The following is a 14206-nucleotide window of genomic DNA, read 5'->3' as shown; positions in this document are numbered from 1 at the left end:
ATTTTAACGTCTAGTTCACTCTTTCTATTTGCCCGTTAGTTTATAGATAGTATACGGTAGAGAGTCTAAGCTTAATACCTATTTAATCTATAAATAATTGCTATATCTTTAATATAAATAACTTATCTCTATCTAATATAATCTTACTCGGCATTCTATGGTTTATAACTATATATTGTAGCATAATATTCGCTATTTAATCGGCGTTAATAGTTTCTATAGTCGGAATCATATAGGCGTACTTTATAAGCCTATCGATTATAACTATAATTATATCGTGTCCCTCTAAGACTAGTAGCTTTATAATAAAGTCTATAGTGATCTATTCCTAAGGGTGGGATAGCGTCTTAGATAGCTATAGTTCCCTATAAGATACGTGTCGTGCTAGCTTATTCCTTTAGCACGTATCGTATCCTCTAATATAGAATCGGACCTTTCGATATATATTCGGAAAATAATAGTTTCGCGAAATCTATTCGATAGTTTTTTCTACCCCTATATATCCGTGTGTGATATTAGTATAATATCTTTTAATCACTTCGTTTTTTAGTTTTAATAGGATATATATTAATCCGTATATAAGGAATAATCTATTATTATCTAGGGTGAGTTTATCGCCCGTTCTAGTAAGATATTAGATTACGTCTCCCTTTAATTTATCCTTAATCCGTTATAGTAGGTTATCGTCCTTAACCTCGATTGTTACGGCTAGTACTTATTTGTTATATAAGATAGTTCTATCTTAGTTTTACTTTAGTATAGCGGGTTCCGCTACCTTAGTGTTAAGCTTATAATCTAGTCGTCTACTTAAAGCGTCTACTTAGCTATTCTCTATTCCCTTATAGTGTATGATTCTAAAATCGTATTATATAAGTGTTTTAGCCTATCGCGCTTATTATCGTATAAGAATCTTTATTATTATAAAGAACGTGAGATTCTTATAATCGGTCCGTACCGTTATAATGTGTTTTACTCCTTCTAGATATACTCTCTAGACTTAGAATGCTAACACTATAGCTAATAGTTCCTTATCGTGTATATCGTAATTAAGCTCTATAGGGATTATCTTCCTAGACTAGAATACGACCGGTTAGGAAGTCCCGTTTTCTTCTTAAGTTAGTCTAGCTTTAAGAGCGTAGTCCGAGGCGTCCGTTTCTAATATAATTAGTAGATTATAGTTAAATATAGCTATAATCGTTCGTTTATTAAATAGTTTCTTTAGTTCCTAAAACGATATCTCTACTACGTCGTCTTATATAAATATTTATCCTTTCTTAGTGAATCGGTAGAGTCCGGTTGCTATACTAGTATACCCGTCGATAATCTTCCGATAGTAGTTTATAAGTCTAAGAAATTATTACACTTCTTTAACGTTTCTAGGTATAGGCCATTCTATAATACTTTTAACCTTATCCTCTTCTATACCTAACCCGTCTAGGCTAATACGATATCCGAGAAATCCTATTTCCTAGACGTGAAACTTATATTTCTTAAGTTTAAAAGTGACCTTCGTAGCTCTCAACTTATATAGTACTAGCTTATTATACTTAATATATTCTTCGAGCGTTTTAGAGAATACTAAGATATCGTCTAGATACGTGATAACGAAGATATTAAGGTACTCTTCTAATACGCTAAAGATAAAGCGCTAAAAAGTGGCTAGTACGTTAGTAAGGCCGAATAGTATAACTATATACTCGTAGTGTCTATACTTAGTTCTAAATGCCGTTTTCTATTCGTGGCCTAGCTTAATCCGAATGCGATAATACGTATTAGTAATATTATACTTCGAAAAGTACTTTACTCCTTAAATCCGATCCTAAATCTTATGAATTAAAGGTAGTAGGTGTCGGTCTTTAATAGTAATCGAATTTAGATATCAATAGTCTATATAAAGTCGAAGGCTCCTATCTTTCTTTAGTATAAAGATAATCGGGTATCCCGCTAGTGACTTAGAGGCGCGGATATAACCTTTCTATAGGTTTTTATCGATATTATCATATTTAAAAGTTAATACTTCTACTATTATAATCCTATTAATATAACATGTAAGTGATTTAAACTATACAATGCATTTTAAACTAAAATGCAACATTACAAATAATGATTTAATAATATAACCATACAATGTAAAATATAATATGAACATACAATGCATTATGCAACATTACAATATAACCATACAATGCATTTATTAAAATGCAACATTACAAAATAATGATTTCATAATATAACAATACAATGCATTTTAAATCTATCATTATGACGATAACACATTTAATTAGATCTATCTAGATCTATTTTCAAAAGAGATAAATAAGACTATAACCACCGAGATAATAATTTTTTTATAACATGGTTTTTAATCTTCTTTATATTGAATATACTTCAATTAACTAAATACAACCTTTTTATCTCTTTACTTTCTTACCTTTCATCTTTAGTTTTTCTTTCCTACCATCTAACCCCTATAACCTCCTAGAGAGACCAATCATAATGATGGTCTGTACGGTCGTGCTACTTTGTTTGGGAATGAAAGTGGTACTTAGTATTATATTACGAGCCAGTTCTTTAAGCAAAAAGAGTGCATTCAACGAAAATACTAAGTACAGAGAGAGAAAGAGAAAGAAAAAGAGGATTGGTTGGCCCAAGGTCTTTTGTGGGCCTTGGTGCAAACCTTGCAAACACCATCCTCCAAGTGTCCCAAGCTGGCAGGCGGTCAGCAACGGGCAGAACTATAGTTGTCATCTCTAGATCGTGACAAACTATAGGTATAATCCCATGATGTTTGGAGAACTAATTAGTAAGACCGCCATGGCGGAATCAGTAAGGCTAAAGGCTAGCGGGCTAAAACAGTTATATCTACAACTATCTAGAGACATTAACTTCGTCAATCTACGTATAAAGAAGTACTACGACCAATAACACTAGGAGGGACCTAACCTAAAAAAGGGGGAGAAGGTTTATCTTTTACGCCGTAATATTAAAACTAAGCGACCTAGTAATAAATTAGACCACCTACGATTAGGACCATTCGAAATCGAAGAAAAATTGGGACTAGTCAATTATCGCTTAAGGCTACCGGAAAGTATATAAAAACTCTATCTAGTGTTTTATATCTCGTTACTCGAACCCGTACTAAATAACGCTAAACTCGTGATAAATGTGGAAATCGAAGAAGAAACTAAAAACGAATATAAGGTTAAGGAAATTCTAGAAATAAAATAAATAAGCGGAAAGCCTTACTACTTAGTGAGATAGAAGGGGTATGATACCTCTAAGAATATATAGGAACCTATCGAGAACCTAAGGGGCTGCCCCTAGCTAGTTTAATAGTTCTACTAGAAGAATTGTAGGCTAGGAAGGATAAGTCTATCCCCTTTAAGATAGAAGGGGATAGGGGACTAAATATCTAGGTTAGAGTAGGATTCTCTAACGTAGCGGTAAGAATCTAAGTATCGTGCTCTTCGGTAAGACGATCTAGCTTAGCGAGGTCCTTAGAAGACGGAGGATCTTCGGTATCTAACTACTCTATAACTATAGAGTTATAATTTAATATCTAACTACTACGATCTTTAAGAAACTATTATTATTTCTAAAGGCGTAGAATCGCCATTTGTGCCGGACCGGCCGGATTCGGCCGCCTCCCGCTTCGGGTTTGGTGTCACTCCCCACTATCACCCGTTTGGGCTTAGCTCATCCGGATCCGGTTTGGCATATGCGCTATCCCAGATCAGGGAATGGCGAGATAGATTCCTTTTCGGTTTAGTGCTTCCCAACGGGGTTTGGCCTGGCGCGCCTTTCCTGAACAGGTTCTGCCGTCCTCGACCGCCTGCCCGTACTGTCGTCCCGACTATATAACCCTCGGTGCGTGCCTGGACGACCACCATCCACCTTTCCATTCTTCATTCAAACCCAGCTCTTGGGCTGCGTATATAACCTGCGTACTGTTACGGTATTTCCGCATCAGACGGCACTGCGCCCCTTTGCCAGCTGAACCTCTGTCGTCGCCATCTGCAAGCCACTTCTCCACTGTCCTTGTCGCAGGTTACTCCATCTGCTCAGCCCGCGCGGAAGATCCTCCTTCTCACATGTGGGATTGATGGCCTTATCCGAGGTTGGTGGATTTGTTGGAAGCTTCTGTACCGCCCCGGCATCGTTGTTGTCTCCGTGGGCAACATCCATGACTAGGTCTTCGACCGAGGGCGACTATTCCAAGTTCCTGTCAATGGGCTACGACTTTGTCAAGAAACACTAGACTGCGTTACTATCCGCCATGGTCCTTGGAAACTCTTGGCTACCGCATGTGCCAGCTGAATCAAGGATTTGGTTCATCCTACCGCTGAGCACACGACTCGTCATGCTGAGTGAACCGCGAAGAATAACCCAATGTCCTGTGATCCCAATTATCCACTAATACTTTACTTCCTTCATTTAAGATAGCGCTTCTGCGTGCAGGCTTATGGCCCAGGATAATCCTCCACGTATGTCTTTTCTCGGCGTGGCACAGGAACCTGAATCGATATATCGGTTCCAAATGTGCTCATCATGAGCTGGAGCATTCATTGTCCAATCCGAAAAATGGCGCACTTAAACCCCCCTCATCTCGTGCCCCTGTGGCGTGTTACATCCATTGATCATATGGCAACAGATCAGCCGTGGAACAAGAGCAAGCCAATGCTAGGGCTTGTAATCACAGAATATGCAAATTTGTTTTGCCGCCTTTTTCTAGCATGTGAGCGGATGAAATGCGCCAAGAAAGCGAGGAGTCGCATTTCTCCCAATATTCCGTCAAAACCCGAATAGTAATGCCCTGGAGCTGACGTGGCTCCACGATCACCAATTCAGTGTACACAGGGGATCAGAATCAGCTTTTCCAAGCCGGCTGAATATAAATACGACCCTCAACTTGTTTCCTTTTCCACCCAGCCCATATTTTATCTCTATTGTTTCCATCATGATCGTCGTTAATTTGGACGAGATAATCCAATACAAACCGCCCCATCCAAGTCCTCAATCCAGCATACCCCATAAATTCGAGTCTGCCGTATCTGGCTCTATACAACCCACTTCAAACATAGATGCGTTCGCTCCTCAGACTCCTTCATGTCCTTCATATCCTTCATCTTCCCCGTTCTCTGTTCCCTGGCCACAGAAAGTCTATCACCAGATTTCCCTTCCATCATTGCTCGGTGACAATGAATCTGAGCCGTCCCCCACCATCGACCATCCCAAGCATGTGGCCGTTGGGTACCAGAACGAGTTCGATCATGAGCTGCCAATTGTTGATTTGACGGAAGGCGACAGTGAGGCTGGTTTAGATTTGTATCTTCCAGAGTCCGCCTTGCAAGATGATCGTGCCAGCTGTATTCCAACCCCGCAACCCGGTGACTGGCGTGCTGAAGGTGGGTGATATCTCATTCGCTGGCCTTCCCCTGAAGTAAAACCTTGCTTTTCTTTAATGCTAACACTTATTTTTGGAGCAGAGCACAAGGATAGCGACTGTTGTGAAAGTAGTCCAACGGCGATTTTCACAGATCCACTCGGGTATCAAGACGCCCTTGCTTCTTCGCTAGCTCTAGAGTCCGGATCATCAACGATGTGTACTCAGCCGATCATTCCAGCGACAGCTCAAGCAGCTATTGCACATGAGGGTTAGTGTTTCTTTTGAGAGCCAATGAAATTATACAGTCTCTTATACTCAATACCCAGCCCGGATCATGACCGGTGATGAAGCAGCGCAGTGCCGAGCTGTCAACTATGGTATAGCGGAAACTAGCACAACGATCAATGAAAGAACTGCCGCAAGCGTGAATTGTATGGACGATCAATCAAGGTCACCTTTTCATGACCTTGACACTCCGGTCGATGTTGTTGACCTTGAAAAGAATACAACATCTACTAAGCCCCCAGCTAGCGACCTATCAGAGGCTACAGAAACCGAGCAACCTATCATCTACGATGGGTTAATAGTTGAAGGGATTTCTGAACATTCCAGGAACAATACAGCCCCTTCATATCGTCCTAGTGAAGTGCAACAAAATGACGAAAAAGGCTGCCTGGCACCTCCTGAACACGGCGAGAATGACACAACAGCGAGTATTGCTCCACTTTTACTACAACACGAAAAACAGACAATGCCTCCACCCAGGGTGGAGCACTCTCCGAGGATCAATTCGAGGCCTTGCTCCGTTTCAGTAGTTGTGCCCCCTCCATGCTTCCAAAAACCAGGAAGGAACCAACCAACTCCAAAGTCTCAAGCTAAGCGCACAAAGAAAAGAAAGAGGAGGATCCAGGCTTGTGGCCATGATGGCAGCGATGACAGCGATGACAGTGATTATGTGGAACAAAGTGATATGGAACCTATCGAGCTTCCGCAACAGACCCACAAGCGGGTCAAGGTGGCGAAACTTTCTCCTGCGCGTCCTGGACACAGAACTATTCGTTGCTCTGCACCCAAAGTGGCCCAGCTCGAGATTTCCGAAAATCAAGCCATCCACGCAAATATGCACGACTCTGAAACCATTGCCGTTCGAGGCTTTCTTACGCGGGAGATATTTCTGTCCAAAGTAGTATACTCAGTTACTATTGAAGAGCAAAGAGAAAATAATTGTCCGCATGGCCCATGGAAATCGCTGGAAGATCTTGATGATGCACCCGGCCCCAGCAATCGACCGTCGAGGCCGGCCAGCCACAACAAGGTGCAAACGAAGCATACTTCAGAAGGCTCTCGTTTCTTACCAGAAGAAGATATGTTACTGGTTGAGCTAAAAGAGCGAAGCTGTCTACCCTGGCGCCAGATTGCAAATCGTTTCCCAAAAAGGTCGCAAAATGCTCTCCAGGTGCATTATCATACAAGACTTAAGAATCGAAACCACATGGGCCTAAACAAAGCTGGAAAGCAAAGCGTTCAGCCTGCAGCGACGAGGAAATCATCCAGCACAGCGACGTTTGGTACAACATCGAAGGAGCGCTACGGGTCCCCGAGAGCCAGGCGCCCTGTTATCCGCTATTCGCCGGCTTGATGTTATCCAATTTCTGTGATCGTATACATCCCCCATATAGTAATCATATAGTAAAACCAAAAGAAAAGCACCAACACAAGCGCTGCTGTGGTTCTATATTTTTTGAAGTCAAAGAAGCATCCAGGTATTCAGTTTGTATCTACCATTCCAAGTATGTATTCTATAGTTGGCAGGGATATTTCTCTGACCGCTGGCATGAAGGAATATCTCGCCCTAGCTTTGTAGCAATAGCAGATCAGGAGTATACCTGGAGCAAACCTGGAGCAAACCTGGAGCAAACCTGGAGCAAACCTGGAGCAAACCTGGAGCAAACCTGGAGCAAACCTGGAGCGAACCTGGAGCAAACCTGGAGCAAACCTGGAGCGAACCTGGAGCAAACCTGGAGCAAACCTAGAGCAAAGCTGGAGCATCTATCAGCAATTAGCCTTGGCGAAAAGAGTTCGTATCAGGGCATCCTCTACTTGGCACTAAGGAGGTTCGGCCCGTTCAATACTGATCCCCACACTCTTCGAGGCAAGAAATGATATTGTGAAATTCAAAATGAAATTTACCTGTTCCATTTTCCGTTGAACTGTTTCCCAAAGCATGGACCATCTCCAGATTCGAGTCCAATCCTACGATTTCGCCAACTTTGTTCAAGTCGGACCGTGCCTTGAACTGACCGTGTTGAACTGCCACATGTGAACTATCTACTTATCTCAACTATCCATGAACTAGGAATTAATCTGTCGTTCTTTTATATATCTCAGTTCGGAAACACGTACAACAGAGTTCAACAAAGCTTGGTGTTCGTTTATGGCCCGCTTGCATACAAATTACGCCAACCGATCTCAGCAACTTCAACGAGATGAATTCGGATCTAGTACACTTACTTTTTGTTCAGCGGCGACTGACCGCTGTGTTTTGGCCTGCAGCAGGAAATATATCAATTCGGGCGCTTTGACGGAGAGTTACGTCGAGGAGCATCACATGTTTAGGCTAGCGTTGTATCAATGACTCGGCGTCTAACAGCAAGGTTATCGTTGCAGAAGCCCCATATCCCTGGAATCAACAGCCAGGCCTGGGGATAATGTAGACATCCCGCAGGCTTTATTGGGCTATGAGCTACGTGGATTCTTTCATGACTATCAGTGACCTATAAAGCCCTCCATCCTCCCCACGGTAAGTAATATCTCACTAACATATTTTCAAGTCTCGGACTTTTTCTGTCCTCACCCACCCATGGCAAGATAGCGAATTCACTTGCCTTAGACCATAATCACTCACCGAAATTCCTTACTAATCAACAATATAGACGTCGAGCTAGCTGGAAATACCATAAAGTACGATATTACCCTATTGCCTTCACTCCAGCAAATGCTTACACAATGAGCAGTGTGATAGCTATCCATGGCCTTGACTTCATTGATGCAGATGGGAAATGCTCAGACCCTTCGTGGCAGCAAACATAAAACACTCAGTCCAATGAAGTATGGCTTAAATTGCTCTTCCAAGGCTTGTCTCTCTGAGACAGCGGCTGGGAATCGAGGCTATTTTTATACGAGTATGACTCTATTTGCACTTTTGGCAGCAGTATACAAGGCGTTCAAGAAGAATCGAATGTCTTGCTGCAGCAATTTTGCAAGTCTAGGTGTTCTTTGAAGGTGGGTTTCCTGAACCTTGTAGAAGTAACCTTCCATTCAGAGCCTGAGAAAAGCAGGATACAAAAGATAATATGTTTGTGCCAAGGCTTAGGAGGTGTCTTGGTCAAACAGGTGAGTCAGGTTGAAAATGTATGGGTACTGCTACTTACAAGATGGATAGGCTTTGATCAACACGCCAGAGAAACAAGCGTATTTCGAGATAAAAGACCCGACGTAGGTTTCATTGTTGATCCCTGAAAGAGATGACGTTCGATGCTAATATTAAAAGGTCGGGGCTTGTTTTCTTTGGTACCCCTCATTCGGTGATCAATCAAGCGCGTACTGCTTATTCGAAAGAATACTCTCAATCTTTTTACGTGGAAATGCAAAAGAGAAGTTGCCCTAATCTGCAACTCCTCTCCGAGCTTGGTGGAGCATTCCGTCACCAAGTTGAGGACTACAATTTCGTGTCGTTTTATAGTGACACAGATCAGGTGAGAGATCTCAGAAGTATCGCAGCAGGTTTCCTGAATATCAAAGCCAGGTTACTAACGATGCGTGTATTAGATAGTGTCCGACGCTAAGCCCTTGGCAACGGGTCCAAAATATGGTTATCAAGTGTGTTGTCCGGTCATTGGAAGTTAACCAGGCTACCTACAGCAGGGCCCCCCTGCTCGTTCGGCGGTTACACTTGACCAGAGTGCCTCGAGCAGCAGGGATCCCCTGTCCGTTCGGTTGTTGGACTTGACCAGGATAATTACCGCAGCAGGGGCCCGCCCCCTGCCCGTTCGTGGGTCGGACTTTTACCAGATTACCCGCAACTGTGTCAAGATGGATCTAGGTCTTGAGTCCATTCCGTGGCCTGGTTCAGGATGGTGGCAGCTGAAATTTTGTCGAACCTATAGGAGTCAGTTAAATGTGCCCCGTTGGCGCTGTTGGTGTAATGTGACCAACATATTCGTTGGATATGCACCAGCTAATTAGCCTAAATCAAGTCGAAGCCTGCGAACGGAATCATATCGAGCAGGGTCCTCCTATTTGTCCAGCGGTTGAGCCTTGATTCCATGACCCAACATGCAGCAACAGAGGTACAAAAGATTCGAACCAAGAGTTACATCAACCACGGTTCATTGTTCGTCCAGCGATCGAGCCCAACCTCTGGTTGAACCTGTAGTAGCAGAAATTTCAACTGGAAAGGGTTTAAATAGCGTAACCGGAGGAGTGTAGGGCTCGGTAGGGTTCAACAGGCACTCTTGTGCCCTTCAGCCAATACCGGTTGTCAACGCCCAACACTACAACGCACCTCGTCCCCGATCACCCACTGGCTCGATGGCGCGTCGGTGAGTAGCGCCACCTCGCTTCTGGCGGCCCAATAAGATAGATGAGCAATTACGAGCTAAGCCTGGACGGGTGCGCAAGGATGCCGACAACAGTTTGCGTGGTTGTAACATCTCATCACCTCCATGTCGACACTAGCAAAGACGCAACCCAGCTCAGGCACAGAAATTACGACGACAATCTCGCAGTCCAGAGCAGGCACCCAAATCCTCGCGGCGGTCTCGCAGCCCAGCTCAGGCACCACAGGAAATTGCAGCAGGGGAGGAATTCGCTGAAGGAGCAATGGACGTGGATAGTACCGAAGAAGATACCGACTCCGATTCCGAAGAACCCCCACTTCAGGACAGGTTTCCAACCAGTGATCATGCGATCCGTATCACCCAAGAAGCAGTGGCGGCTTCGCCCAATGTTATTGCCAACTTTATCAGTCAAAAGAAACACCGAGATCTAGAAAAATTCTGCGATCGTCTCAACGCTCAAATTCGCAAAGCGAACAAACAACGTGGCTTAAATATTGATAAAGGCACGATTCCATACGGCAGCTATCGAGGACTGCTCCAAGGTTATGGAGAAGCATTCGTACACTATACCAACAACACAGACCATGAAAAGGCATGGGACCAGTTCAACAAGACTTACAAGCTTATTGCTGCTCTAAATATAAGGCATTGGATTCCACCCGATTGGAACCTTCATGAGTCTTGGGCAGAAGAACAAATCAGCCTGCCTAATCCAGACCCGATCAAATACCATTTGCCTCCACTCTTGGAAGAGGAGGAATTAGACCGGCGGAGTATAGAGAAGGAAGAGGCAAATGAGCTATTATCAAGTATAGAGACTGATGAGGAGACTACTTCTGTCGAAGATCTTGGCGCTCTTGAATCTAGGACGTGGGAGGAACAGCGACAAATGTCTTCCGGGACGGTCCTCTACTGGTGGCCCAAGGCACAGGGTCACAGACCTTCGTTATATATGGGCGCCCATCTGCACCTATCTATCGAATCCGGGCTGGTTCTCATGAGAGTTACAACCAGAGCAAAGTGGAGCGGGTGTTGATTTCTAAAACCCGTGGGACTGCTAGAGAGGTAGACGAAGATGATGACGGAGTTCTTGACGAGCACAGGAAGTATAGTAGGAGTGATGTTGCTGGCATTCTTGGGATTGGATGGAAGATGGATGGTGACGATGAAGACGGAATCAACCCATTGTTACTACTCCAGCCAACCAAAGGTGGGTTATATCCACAAACCCGAGCTTTGGTCAAATGGAGAGATGGGACTCGCACTGTCGAAGGAAGATCATTTATCAGGCGAATCACCATGGGATCAAGTCTGGATGGTGATAAAACGATTTACCAGAAAGCCGTGGAAATGGAGAAAGCCTACCGAAAGGATCAAGGTCTGGATGACTATGAAGATGATTTCACAAGTTAGGAGCCTAAGGCTTCCGAGAAGCTACATCGGTACAATGCTGGAGAGCTCCGCAGCCGCGTTCGATTTCGGGACGTTAGTCCTAGAGAAAGTTCTGATGAAAGCGATTCGGCCCGGAAACCCCACTCCCATCGACGCTCGACCCGGGAAAGCTCCGAGCAGAAGATGATCCGCTCACTTCAACGTCAATTGGATCAGCTCAAACTTGGGAATAGGGGATACTAAACCTCACAATTTTTTTTCCGTTCTTTCTTTTTTGCAATGAGCAGGCCTCATACTTTCATTTGACTGTAGTTTTGTTTACAGCATGTTCAGCTTAGCTTACAAATTGCCAGATTCAACTTAGCTTCTCAATGATCGCACTTCCCTTTACTCTATCCTATATACTTAAGCATCAATAACTGTGGGCAATCCTAGGATCAATGAAAGGTAATATCTACATTGTAATAATTTCATCAAGGACTATAGAATCTTCTTGCGATCAAATCTTTGCCACTAGATTCATTACACGATATTGACAATTAGTGCGAATTTTGTAGGGTGCCCTACTCTGACCCAGGCGTTGTGCGGACTTGGCGGAGACTGTTCACTGCCTACAATAAGAATTTCCTTCTATAGGAAGCCAATTGTCACCTCAGAAAAAAAAAGGGCTTGCCGAATACCACGACATAGAACATGCTAGGATTGGAAAGTGCCTCATGTGTGATGGATCTGGAAGTTGGTACGAATATAGGAATCTAGGGATGCATACATGATATACCGACGATATCACCATGTCATGAGCTTCCAGTAAGCAAGAAATGCCTGACACTACTGTACGAAGAGATGCCACTTGCAATTCAACATACACTTCCCACCCCCGACAGGGTAGCACAGCGGTAGGTAATTGGTTTAACCAACCGATATGACGAGTGGTCTCGACAGGCCGATTCGAACCTCGTGGATGGCATAATGTCCACACATGTATGGTACGCATTCTAAGTTATACAGTAGATTTCGAAAACGGCTTCCCCTTAGAACACTCACGGCTTGTTTCTCGGCCCGTACCCGGAACCACACTAGCCTAAATTAGGACTAGTGGTAAGCTAACATGCATTGTGAGCCAAGGATGATCAATACCAAATCCAAATTCGAACTAGTGTGGTTTCGGGTACGGGCCGAGAAACAAGCCGTGAGTGTTCTAAGGGGAAGCCGTTTTCGAAATCTACTGTACCGTTTTAGGGTTATCTGACCTTTCGACAGTGAGACATAGACTTCGCATAGGAAGAAGGCCGTACAGAAAGTCCCATTAGGGGCCTCTAGTGTGCGGAAATTGAATTACAGTCGCTATGTATAAGTTCACACATAGCTTCCGTTTAGTATAATGCGTCGTGCTTACCATTATCGAAATGTCACATAGCCCTAAAATGGTATAGCTCAGAATGCGTACCATACATGCGTGGACATTATGCCATCTACGGGACCCGAATCGGCCTGTCGAGGCCGCTCGTCATATCGGTTGATTTGGCCAGTGACCTCCTACCATGCTATTTATTACCTATATCCTGATCCTGCTTGGGTCCTCGGAACATAATGATCGGCATGCTCTTGCCTTTATTATTATATGAATAGTGATGTTAGGTGACAATACTCCCGCGAGATTCCGTCGAGAATTTTCCGGCTTTCCCGTGTTCCAAATTAGGCCAAACAATTTCAGCGCTTTGATTGTACCATCAACTAATTCTCATATTCATACCACCCCGTACCTCTTGAGACACAACTACAATAATTAGCTTTTCTTTGCTCAAACCCGAAGTAGAATTCTCATACTTATAGATAAAACTCTGGTAACTACAGGCAAGTTGGCTGTACCAACCATATACATATTTGTAATCGGTTGAACTGCGAAGCTATCTCCAGATCGAGCTGAACAGACTCAGCGGACACTTCTACCTAAGGCGGGACTTATGTCACTAGCCAATCAGAGCTCACTGTAATTTTATCCAACCAGAATCGACACATAACTTGCTGGCCCATATAGGATTACGTAAGCGGGTACATAACCCGAAATATATGTCTCGCGAAGAGCTCTAATCAACAATAAAACTTCCCTTAACGCTATTGAAATCCCCGTGCAATGAATTTTAGCCACTCAGGTCCATGATCCAGTCCCGTCTTCTATACGACAACATCGGCCCCAAGAAGTGTTCAGGGAGGTACACTGGAGAGTTGCGATTCTTGCCGGGACCCCTTCCATCCCGTACCCCGTACCGGCAAACCTCCAGAATGGCTACCCTTTTGCCCCGCGGATATCGTTCCGCCACCGAACACTGTTTCGACGAAGAACAAACCGAAGCCATTGTTCGAACCACCGCCTACCACCGCAGAGACTACAGTCTATCCGTCATCTGGTTCTCGCCCCGTGAACACGTCGATATTCGCCCGTCAATAGCAACACCCTTTCAGCGGACATCAATTGTTGGAGTCGGCTTCCTCGACCGGCTACCCCTCGAGCTCTTATTTGACACATTGTACCGTCTGGACATGCATTCTCTGTTCAAATTTCGACAAATAAATCTCCGATCAAGACAAATGGTAGATTCTCTCAACCAGTATCAGAGAGTAGTCTCTTATGGACTGAACCTCTTCTGTGCTTTGTTACGAACACGACTTGCCATTGACATTTCTCTACTCGACTTTTACAACGCATTATGTACCAAGACATGCAATCTTTGCGGCGAATTCGGCGGGTTTATATCCCTCCTGATTTGGAAGAGGTGCTGTTTTAATTGCCTCCAGTGGTCTTCGGAAA

General features: G+C 43.9%; 3 protein-coding genes across 3 annotated transcripts; 2 read left to right on the top strand and 1 right to left on the bottom strand.

Moving 5' to 3' along the window:
- Positions 1–3966: 3966 nt before the first annotated feature.
- N7471_013459 (uncharacterized protein) lies at positions 3967–4185 on the bottom strand (the record flags this gene model as incomplete). The annotated part of the gene is made up of 1 exon (XM_057286178.1): positions 3967–4185. The coding sequence occupies one exon, from the start codon at positions 4183–4185 to the stop codon at positions 3967–3969; it is 219 nt and encodes a 72-aa protein (XP_057129503.1).
- A 772-nt stretch (positions 4186–4957) lies between these two features.
- Positions 4958–7025, top strand: N7471_013458 (uncharacterized protein; the record flags this gene model as incomplete). The annotated part of the gene is made up of 3 exons (XM_057286177.1): positions 4958–5405; positions 5487–5654; positions 5713–7025. 3 exons carry the CDS (start codon positions 4958–4960, stop codon positions 7023–7025), a joined length of 1929 nt encoding a protein of 642 aa, XP_057129502.1.
- A 3042-nt stretch (positions 7026–10067) lies between these two features.
- On the top strand, positions 10068–11418 carry N7471_013457 (uncharacterized protein; the record flags this gene model as incomplete). The annotated part of the gene is given in 3 exon segments (XM_057286176.1): positions 10068–10079; positions 10124–11008; positions 11020–11418. 3 exon segments carry the CDS (start codon positions 10068–10070, stop codon positions 11416–11418), a joined length of 1296 nt encoding a protein of 431 aa, XP_057129501.1.
- Positions 11419–14206: the final 2788 nt, after the last annotated feature.

The sequence above is a fragment of the Penicillium samsonianum genome (genome assembly GCF_028829775.1).
Source record: "Penicillium samsonianum strain IBT 33392 chromosome Unknown utg000009l_segment0_segment0, whole genome shotgun sequence".
Lineage (NCBI taxonomy): Eukaryota > Fungi > Ascomycota > Eurotiomycetes > Eurotiales > Aspergillaceae > Penicillium > Penicillium samsonianum.
Note: the sequence above shows the minus strand (reverse complement) of the source record. Positions and strands in the feature narration are given on the sequence as shown.